Raw genomic sequence first — 11297 nt, 5'->3', positions numbered from 1 at the left:
AGTGGCGGCTGAGATGGTTGCAGTGTTGCGAGAACACCAAAAATAAACATCGGAAGTAAGCCTGACTGCCAGTTTGTCACTGATAAACTTTTGATAATTTTTATTAAAATGCACAATAATAATAGTATCAACACTGTTACAGACAACACTAATACTATTATTACGGTGTTGGTTAACACACAGTGATGGGTTATGGTGACGAACACTTGAGCCTTAAAGCGAACATATTTTGGCCATGCCAAGTTAGGGAACATCCATAAATGACGCTGCTTATTTTTAGTTTATTTTACGGCCTTTTTTAAATAAATGTGGAAATGATTTTATCAAATAAATGTGGAAATGATTTTATCAACGATAATACTGGGGTATATTTATATAATAACGTTAATTTACTGAGCGGTTTGCAAAATATTTGGATGTAGCTTGGAGATAAATATTATTATGATCTTTCGAAAGTAATAATTGTTTTCTCTCTGCCTCTAGCTTAAAACGTAAACAAACTATAATTTCGAAACAAAAAACCACAACCGTTCGTCTTTAAAATTAGTGCGGTTCTGATGTCATTTTTTTATTCAAGATACCCTGAGTAGGTTTTAGTTTTCAAATTATATCAATATGCGAAGGTGTTAAAGAAAACACGCAATCAATCGTGCTGCTGCCAGGAAACGTATCTAGCATAACGATATTGGGTTTTGATGCAAATTTTGAAAAGATCGAATAGTGGCGACGTGCCCACGACAAAGATGTCGCTGTCATTTGAATTTTGTTTTAGAACGAAATGAGTTAGACTCTCTTCTAACATTGTTACAAATACGTACGAATATTCTGACGTCTAGCACAGTTTCAGGTGTTTAAATATTGTGTAACGCTTACTTGTTGTTTGTAATTCAATTGTCAGGGATAGTCGAAACGGCTTTAAATAAAAAATCACAAATTTCAATCAGACAAGGTATTTATTTTCTTTTTTTTTCTGGTACATCACAAATTAATCACAGAGGTTGATAATTATTTCTACACTGATCGTTTTTCGTCGACTAATAAGGCTATGTAAAACTTGGCAAATAGCTGCTGCCATCCAGTTCTCGCCTCTGCAATTCCAGATCAATCCAGTTCCTGACTTGCGCCACATTTACGTACACTCCCGGAATTTTTTCCACCCCGCACCCGATTCCCCAGGTCACAATTCCGGCTTGATAGTACTGATCGGTGGAACCCTCCACTGGACATACCAACGGTGATCCTCCGTCTCCTTCACATGCATCTTTTCCCTGTTCACCTCCGGCGCAGATGAAGCTTGCGTGTAGCCGGAATAGCATCCCTAGGCGGGTAGTTCGGAGCAATTGTTGACACCTTCCAGCAGCAACCACGGGTAGTTCGATCTTTTTCAAAATAATCTGATAATCGCCGGAATTACCGAATGCGTCTTTCCCCCAGCCGGATGTAATGCACTTTTGATGATCAAATTTATGCCCAGGTGGTGGCAAACAAATCGTTTGAATGCCACCATCTAGATTGAACGGTAACTCCAAAAACAGCAGCGCGATGTCATTGTACAGACCGGCCATGAAATAGTCGGGGTGTGTACTGACCTCTGCAACAGACCGGTCCTGATGTGGGAGCATTTCAGTCTTTGACTGTGTATCCCATTCACCCGCTCGAACCTTTAGCTGACTGGGAGAATGGTTCGATATGCAGTGAGCACAAGTCAGGACAACTTTAGGATGGATCAATGAACCACCACTAATATACACATTAACCAGCTGATTCAATGCCGTCTCCTGCGTCATCACCGCTATCATCCAAGGAAACTCCCCGTACTCGGCTTCGTTGTTCTGATGTCCTACAATGCGGAAACGAATCCCGTCCAAGTTGCGACGACCACAAACAGGTTGCTTCACTTCGGGAACAACTAATCGGGGTGATCTCGGTGTGGTCGCTGGCGCGAGTGTTGGCGGTGCGGGAGAATCGATGATATCATGCTGGTAGCAACACTGCATCAGTTGATTGCGGCATGGATTATTGCTTTGAACTCGTATATCAATCAGACCCGCGCCTGCCGTTCTTGCATTTGAGCAGCGCGATTTCGGAACACAAATTTGACCTTTGTGACAGTCGCCCTGTTTGAGGTCCACCGCTGTGGTTTGAATCAGAGCAACAAACGGTGACATCGATGGGCTCACGGCGGCGGTGGTCAATACAACGATGCAAAGTTGTAGAACAACTATAAGCACGAAGGGCTTCCACATCTTGTTTAGGAACCGGTTTAACTTGCTCTGAATGAAGTTATAGTATAGCAACAGTTTGAACGATTGGTAATAATTTAATATTGACTGATTTCGGATGACACTGAACTTTGTAAAGAATAAACACAGTTGTATACTGTGATAAACCGCTGCTGTAATTTAAACTCAGAATAAATTTTAGCAACTTATTTATATAATCTGTTATTTGAATACCTAGAGCAGATTACCTTGCATGCACCTAAGAATGGCTTCTGTACGGTGCTCTAGTTCGTGTGGATGTTTTTGGTTTACCTATTCGTTTAGAAGAGGTATGAAATTTACCTATTTGTTTCAGTTATGCATATTTATTCTTGTATTTGTAGCTTTAATCCGGATTTGTTTTGAAAACTATAAAAAAGCTAAAAACCCTTTCAATTTAAAAAGTTTCAAAGCTTAAAAAATGTCAAAACTATTTAAACTATCAAAAATAACAAACTTTTCAAACGGTCAAAACTCTTCGGCTTCGTCAGGTCAGGTCAGGTATGTATTGTGAGCCGGGTTTAGTTTCCCTTAGGAACTCAATATATGTTATCTTACCCTGAACACAGACAAACAGACGTGATTCTTCGAAAATGAATACTGAAAAATCACTTTACACTTATGTGCCATCATGTGAGCTTACTGACTACTAGCTAATTTTCGTAATAACGGTTTTTGTCTTTGCTTATAGTGGCTACAGCACTGTGGGGAGATTTCATACAAAGGCTTGCCAAGCGAATCTGGCATCCATTTTTGTTTTGGGGTCGTTTATAAAACACGTAACCAAATTTTGGTTGATTTTCTGGTACTTTTCCCCTCTACTTTTTTATTAAATAGAATTATATGATCTTTAACCACAATCAATGCCACAGGACGTACTACCCACTGAAAAAGATTACGTAGTTTTTGCACGACCGCTCAAATCAACCAAATTTTGCGAAAAAATGATTTTTTTCATTAAAATTTAAACAGCATAGGTAATAAAAACTAATTACAAATCAAAACAATCATCATCTTCCTCTTCTTTTTCTTCTTTTTTTATAACTGTGAACAGATTCATTATCAGCTTTCCCTGATTCAACAATTGATTCGCACAATAGAAATATTACTTCATATGGAAGTTTTTTTTCTGGAATTTTTATTTTTCTCTCCAGTCTCTTCGGTCATCCTTTCTACAGATAGTATTGCGGTTTGATTGATATTGCTGGCCTGAAAAATCGATTTGATCTAACCTGATTTTTTTCATGACAGTTTCATACTATATTTTAAACCCAGATTTTCGCCAGCGCTCGAATCCCAGCCGATATGAAATATAAATCATGCACTCAAAATAGCATATCCAACCATGAAGCGAAGATTTTCCGTAATTCAAATAATCTTCGTTTACGTAACAAGCATAACAACGTTAAGTAGAAGTTGTATTTTTTTAAGGAATTGACGCATTTGCATCAATGTACGAAATAATGAAAACACGTATTTTAATAACTTTTTATTGATAAATTTTGTGATTTTTGCCCAAATTTATATTTCAATCTTTATGGATTAATGTCCACATCGCAAATTTTTATTAATGAAATATTATGTGTTTGATTAAATTTAATCCCAGATAAAATTTCAAGTTAAAAATAAATAAAAATATCTGCTATTGCTTTTTTCACTGAACCGACAATTAGCGCAGTTTTGCGTTTGAAAGCTAAAGCATGCAGTATGCATTTGAAAGCTAAAATTTTTATCTAAATTTTGGATGTAGTCACAACCGTGGGCGTATTTACGTTTAGTTGAAGCAAAGCGTTGTATACTTTATTTTTACTACAAACTCATTTATTCTCGAACTTAATTAGAATCTTCAACGCAGTAATGTAAAGCATTAGTTAGAAGTACTGCTTCGAAGTACCCACTTATATAAATATTGCTTCGTTTTTAAATAGGATTCAAAATGTTTAGTGAAAACTTTCGAAGTAGATCTTCTCAGTTCGATGCAAATGTTAGATTGGTTGATTTGAAAAATTAAGTGAGATATGTCAAAAATGTTCAATGTCCAAAAGGTCAAAAATGTAAATAATGACAATGATATCAATAATATCAATAATGTCCATAAGACGCTTAATGACGATAATATCAATAATGTCAATAATATCAAAAAGTCAAAAATAAAAAAAAAATCAAAAATGTCAAAACGGCGAAAATGCTAAAAGTGTCGAAAATGTCAATAATGTCAATAATATCAATAATGTTAATTATGTTTCGTTGTGTGACGGGTTTTCTTCTCGTCTAGTGTTCATCGCGTGATTTCAAATCAAACTGATGACTGTCTCACTTGACGGAGATATTGTCGCATACTATGACACATTTCACATCTACGTGTAATAAACTTGCGTTTCAGTTTACAGCACAAAATCAAGTGTCTCTGCCATGTCATGCATACCAAAATCAATATTCTTACACTCAGATTTCAATGCTAAAACACGTCAAATGTCAAAACACGTAAAAATACCGTGGATTCCATTAAAAATAGATATGGGTCGACATGTTGAAATGATTGGGTGGTTTTTTTGGTATTCATGTGTATTTTTTTTTGTTCACACAACATTTATTTGACACGGCAAAAGTATTCATGTGTAAAGAGCATTTGGTATGAGCGTGGGATTTTTTTCCAGAGTCCGTTGCATATCGTCACGATTTTCTTTTCTGTCTCTTCCCTTTATATGCGTGAAGTATGCTGTATGGAAACCATCAGGTGAGAGTGTCGCTGTTCATCTCCACCTTCAATTGATCGTTTTTTTCCTTTTTGAGCCCTTCAGCTGTCAAAATCAAAGCAAGAGAGTTCGAGTAGTTTTAATTCGACTCACAAAGTACAAGAAAATAAACAAATGTTTTTCAATTGAAAGCGATGTGTCATAGCGTCACTAAACCTTAATAATTGTCAATTGAAAATGACTTCAAGAGGAACATTTCAAAAGGTCCTATCTGCTTTGATCGATCACTTTCATTCAATCACCACAACTTATTGAACACCTATTTGGACACGGCATTTGCACAAGTTGATAGCGGAGAGATCACTCTAGCCTTCTGAACAAAAACCACGCTTAGGAGAGTTACTAAAGCTGAACCATTACCAAATTGATAAGACGCTCCGGGAAAACGGGGGGGGGGGTGACCTTCTGATACCAGAACAAAATTTTACGAAAAGTCGACAGTGCATCAACAATAGGGTGCCAATGGAATGTTTAAGAGAAATTAGATTTTTGAATTTCTCTCAGTAGTCATGTTTCCCATTCATTTCCCATGGAAGGCAATTATATAGGCTCATTTGCAAAAGTAATTCCACGCCCTTGCGAGTGGCTATCCGAGAGTTTACCGGAACATTCGCCATGGTGGACATGCGTGTAGGCCTGTTTTGAGTTCTTTCTTCGTTCTATTTATCAATTCCTCCTCAATTTCGCGTCAAGATTGTTGAGATAGGTCTCACGCTTCTGATTTGTCCAGAAACTCTGGATGAGATGCAGCTGGGGAACGTTTGGTGGGTTGGCCGACCTGGGTACCGCATCGATTTTCAGCCGCTCAATCTCCCCCAACGATTGCTTCGAGTAGTGACCGACAGATCGGGCCAGAGCATCGCGTCTTCGCCCCTACGGTATTTCTTGATAAACGACGCAACTTCTGGCAGGCACTTCGTACTATAAATTTCTCTGTTCACGGCCAGTACGGAGCTTCTCGCTGATTGTCAGCCACAGCAGCACCACATACTTAGACATACGTAACACTGGCGATTTGGCGATTTTTTGGTTCTCTTTGCCCCACATTACCCGGTACCAACACCAGTATGAACTGCCCGACGAAAATGGACGGAATGAATTTTCTTCATAGCAGCTCTACTCGAGCCCTCAACAAAATCCCTTACGAAACTGTCAAAAAGTTGTTTACAAAATCAATGCTGCATTTTTCGAGTGGGAACGAGACAAATGCAGGGCTGCGCAGGTACGCAACCTCCATAAACTACTTAAACGGAGGTTTTTTTACAAAGGTTGGTACTTTCGAGTAGTTCATTTTGTAATAACCTTTTTGGAAGATTTCTTCCTGAGTGATACGTATGTCTTATGTATGTGGCAGCACCTTCTTTGGGAACTTGGTGTGTGAAATGAATTTCACCTCAGAGGTCACTTCCTTCGTGGGTAAAGTAAAATATGGAGTGCCCTGCCAGTTGTTGTCATCCAGGGTGAGATAAGTCTCGGCGTGGACCACCATCATCACGTCGCGATTCGCCGGAAAAATCGACTCGACCATCGAGCAACTCCGAAACCAATGAACGGGACTTCCGCTTTCTGATGTCCATGTTCGCCAGGTACTTTTCCACTGTTTGGCCGGTTGAACCGACCTGCCGATCAAGCGTACGTAGCGATGTAGCCACTTTCCCCTCGGTTTTCCTCTTCAGCATTTTTTTAAGCTTCTTGTCGCTCAGGGTCGTCGACCGTCCGGAACCGGTCTTTTTTTCGATGCTCTGATTGTAGTCCAGCAGTGCCAAGATGTTGTAGATACCGGAACAAGCGTGACCGGCGTCCCTTTTCCGTACGAAGTCTATTTTCGACGCGACGGGGTAACGTTCTTTGATGGCGCACACTTCTGAACGGAGTAGCTTCACTGTTTTCACTTACAGTCGTGAAGGTCTTACATTTTTGAACAACCTAAAAATGCACAAGAGTAGTTCTTGAAGTTTCAGAAATCGTTTTTTTTTATAGCAAATCTCTTAGGAATGCATGAAATGTCGAGAACTGAACTTTAGAACTCTATCGTAAATGAAATTCAGAACTCTATCGTAAATGAAACAATTAAAAAAAATAATCCTTTCCTCTAAGTAACGTTACAACTGTACATAAGTCTGTAGGTTTATAACCTCTCGCTTAACGATATCCATCAAAAAATCTGTTGCTCGCAACAGTACTTTTTTCTGGTTTTGTCCAATAGTTCCGTGTGGGTAAGTACCCACATGGATATTTTCCGAGTGGGTACTACTACCCATACTACCCACATGAAACGCCGGCCCTGACGTCACCGTGCGATGGACTTTAACAATTCTGGACGTCACGTCACTGCTTCCTTTATTGCTTATAATTTCACACACAAGTAAGCGGTCTAAACTTTGGAGACTTGATTAAAGACTTTCCAAACCAAATGCATTAAGGACTTTCTAAGGTAAACGCTGATGAGACAACGATTCAGTTTTTTTTTTTAAATTAGGAACTTCTACTACTCTAATGTACAACAATAAACGCTATCGAAAGAAATTAATTGCAATTTTCTTACCTTTTTCTACGGACAGAGGGCCTCCCGAAAATATTGTCCTCGGGCCTTCTAAGGCCTAAAACCGGTCCCCCCCAGTCAAAAAGCCATTTACTTCCCGAAGATAGTTATTTAGTTTCATAAAAGCATAGGCTTCAAGTGAAAAAGTGCGAAATCTCGCGAAACACGGCACACTGCATGGAATGAGTGTAGAGGTGAATTAATTTTGAAAGCGGCGATACTTTCGATTCTCTTTACCATAATGTCGTTAAATGCAAATAAACAACCGAGCTGAAACAATCAAAACCGAGTTAAAAACAATCGTCCAACTTCCTCGGTATTGCAGTTCAACCACAGACAAACAGACGAAATTTCTTTTCGTTAATCGAAATAGGGATCAATTCTTCATGGATCGGGCGGTCTGAGCTAAAAGTAATCGAGGGAGTGTCAGTTACGTGGAATGTGGCCACCAGCAGCGCTGATGTGCTCTTTTCCTTCGAGACCAACTCGTGCTGTGCTGCCAAAACCAGCAGATGAGGGGTATGATTGCCAGAAATGTTGAAAGTTTTATGGTTTTGCGGAATATTTCCAATAGAAACTACATTTTTACAGAATTTCGTGTGGAGCGGTATATCTGTTTGTCTGTGATTATACTACAGCTTTATGTCGATCGTTAAGCACTGTAGTTTTATGTCTTGCGCTTTGCAAAGATGAATGAATTTCCCTAATTTACATTCACCTTTTGTGGTGGTACTTTGCGCGGTTAGTAATTGAGGTTTATTTTAATTTCTATCGCATTAAGGCTTCAAGTGTTGTTGTTTGTCGTGAAATGTAAAAACTATGGACTGCAGTTGGACTTAAAAGGATTACATTAAATTTTACCGAAGTTGTAATTTTCAAATATGCATATCTATACTCTGGAATTAATTAAACAATAATTTTACATATTCTTTTAAGTTGAGACGATAGATGATATCGTCGGTTTCATGCGGCATTGGCACAATGCAAAAATTATAGTTTTGAGAAAAACGCGTTGGAATATTAGCGTCGAAAATTTCTTTTTGCATTTTCAATGAAACTAAAAATTTTGAAATTTCCTATTCTCATTCAACATTTTTGAGGCTATTATGCACGTTTTATGAGCACGTTGTACAGGTTAAAAAATTATTTTTACTAACTTTATGAAGAAATTTCTGTTTGAGTAGCAAAGGAATTTTAAAACGGGGTGTCGTGTGATGAAACTTATCAGTGTTTGACATCGTTTGTCATTAAAAACTCAAAAAATGCAAAATTTGGAGTTGTGCCAGTGTTGCACCAAACCGACGATATAATATTCAGCAGATTAAAAAAACTACCATGCGTTTCCTTCGGATATCTAGATAGAATTGGCTATAGAATCAAGCGAATCAAAATGAAATGTACGGTGGTTTTAGCAAGTTGCCGGCAGGTGTCAGTGTTCTGTAACTTCTACCCATTGTTGTGTACAAGTTTCATACGGTGCCGTATTAAAGCTTGTAGGCAATTCAACCATTCAATCCAAGTTTCATGCAAGTGGTGGCCGATAGTGTAAGCTTGTTGATGGTTTTTAGCACTTTTCTATGTTTGGCGGTGGTAGTGGCAAGCACATTTCAGAACATCGTTTCGTGTTAATGGTTTGGAAAATTCCACAGTCGATTTCGCGCTAGCACGCAAGCCACGTCCCGCGTGTTGCATCCTTGTCTATAAAGAGCTTAGATGTCAGCTGCACAATCCCCGCTCGTCAACCGCGACATACGGCAGCATAACACAGCGAATTATCCTGCAGCTTGGAACGAAAACGGGTGCGGGCGCGTGTGGCTTTCATTATGGATCTACTACATGCTGCATATAAAGGAACTCATTTGCATATCTATTTATGCTACATACATTTTCATAAATCAGCATTAATATTGTAATTATTATCATGGCGTTTATCTGGTCGGGATAACCGTCAAAGGGTGGATTTTATCGATTGATGAATTGTGGTGATATTACTGGAATTCGATTCCATTTCGTGCTTTTATGCAAACATGCGTTAACATTAGGTCTATAGAGCTTGGAATATATTTCATTGTGCTAAGTACTGGGGCTGTTTTCGACTATTTTGTGCATTCATTCATGATTAAAAAGCACATTTTTCTAAATATAGTTGATATATGTTCTAGACACTCGGGGCTCGTAAATGAAGTGTTAGAGTGGCCTTCAACTTACTTTTTAGTTAAGGTGAATGTCGATGGTAGTTCAATTTTACTATTCATTTTAGATACAAATTGCATACTTCTAGGCGGATTGCAGCGGATATAATACATACACTGAAAGAAATCGACACGGCATTATAAAGTGTTTTGCACTTCAATTCGCCCTACTGGTCAAAACATATAGAATTCATATGCGAAACACTTTAGAATTATTCATCGTGCATTTTCAAGAGGAAAACACTTTCAATTCTTGTGTTATGACATATAGACATCAAGTGTTTGGATTTTGAATCTCAAATGAATGTCTACCGAACTTCGAATGATTTTTACTCGATTTTAAAATGAAAACAGTTTTACATGGAAATGATTGCATATAATGCTACCTTTACTTTATTTATAAAATTTAAATTTACTACAATAAATTACACCAAATATAAATTTTCCTTCTCTGTTGAAGAAGCCTGTACAGCAAACAAAAAATTTAATTATTTTAATTTAATTAATTGATGTTTTAGTAAACAAATACTTGCCTCTAGCGTAAAGATGTATTCATCAGATTCTCTGTGATCTTGTGCTGGAAAGACGAAATAAGATTAGAATTCGATTTTTTCACGTGATACAAATCACTTACCTTGCAAAAATTTACAGATGTAGTCCGGAAAATCGTCGAACTTCTAAGCCGTATGACACTCGCTGACTTTTCAGCACAAACGGCACTTCATTTGACATATAAAAACGAAACAAATCAACTGAAAGTGTTTCGCACATGATAATCACTGTGATGAAACAGTGGGGCAGATTCAAGTGTAATTCACTTCAAAGGGATGATGGAATCATACGTAAACGAAGTGCGGCTTATGGATGTAAGTTGATGTGTGTGACAACTTGAAACGAAAGTGACAAATTATTGAATTCGATGAAAAAAATTCTACATATAACAATGCAGAGTCATTTTCATATCCAATTGATGAAACAGTTGGATGGAGCGTGTGCAGTTTTTTCAGTGTACTCCTGTGAAATATATACCTTTTTATTATAGACTTGACATCATAGGTGATCAATTTCCAAAAAAGCGAAAAATACATGCACAAAAACATGTAGTTAACACACAGTCGGAGATTTTGTATGTGAATTTTCATGAGTTTTCGAGATTTAGTACAACATTTTTGTTTGTGATTTAATATTTCTATGTTTTATTGAATATTTAAAATTTTTATGTTTTATTGAAAATGAGATCATTATATAATTTTATATAGGTTTTGAATTTATATTTGCCCTAATTAATAATACAGATTTAACAAAATATACAAATCGAAGTACAATTTTACGAAACGGGCAACTGAAACCGCCTTTTGTACACACAAAGTACTTCACTGAATAATTGAACTCAAGCAAATAAAAAAAATCCACAATGTTGTATTGTTTAACAAAGTAGGAAGCCTAGGCGCTTCGTTTCGCCGCTAGATTCAAACGTGTAGTACAAACGGTGTACATACCTAAGTAACAGTGTGATACAACCATTGTGTCGGCATTGTTCGAATCC

At 37.6% G+C, this 11297-nt stretch overlaps 1 protein-coding gene across 1 annotated transcript; it reads right to left on the bottom strand.

Moving 5' to 3' along the window:
- Nucleotides 1-1009: 1009 nt before the first annotated feature.
- Nucleotides 1010-2246, bottom strand: LOC129728346 (phenoloxidase-activating factor 2-like). The gene has a single exon (XM_055686783.1). It carries the CDS (start codon nt 2244-2246, stop codon nt 1044-1046), a length of 1203 nt encoding a protein of 400 aa, XP_055542758.1. The 3' UTR covers nt 1010-1043.
- Between the last annotated feature and the right edge of the window lie 9051 nt (nt 2247-11297).

This window comes from Wyeomyia smithii, chromosome 3 (genome assembly GCF_029784165.1).
Source record: "Wyeomyia smithii strain HCP4-BCI-WySm-NY-G18 chromosome 3, ASM2978416v1, whole genome shotgun sequence".
In the NCBI taxonomy this organism is placed as follows: Eukaryota; Metazoa; Arthropoda; class Insecta; order Diptera; family Culicidae; genus Wyeomyia; species Wyeomyia smithii.
This window is presented reverse-complemented; position numbering and strand designations above follow the sequence as displayed.

What these genes read in the sequence shown, in the direction of transcription:
- LOC129728346 (XM_055686783.1), bottom strand. Translation starts at nt 2,246, where the DNA reads ATGTGGAAGCCCTTCGTGCTTATAGTTGTTCTACAACTTTGCATCGTT.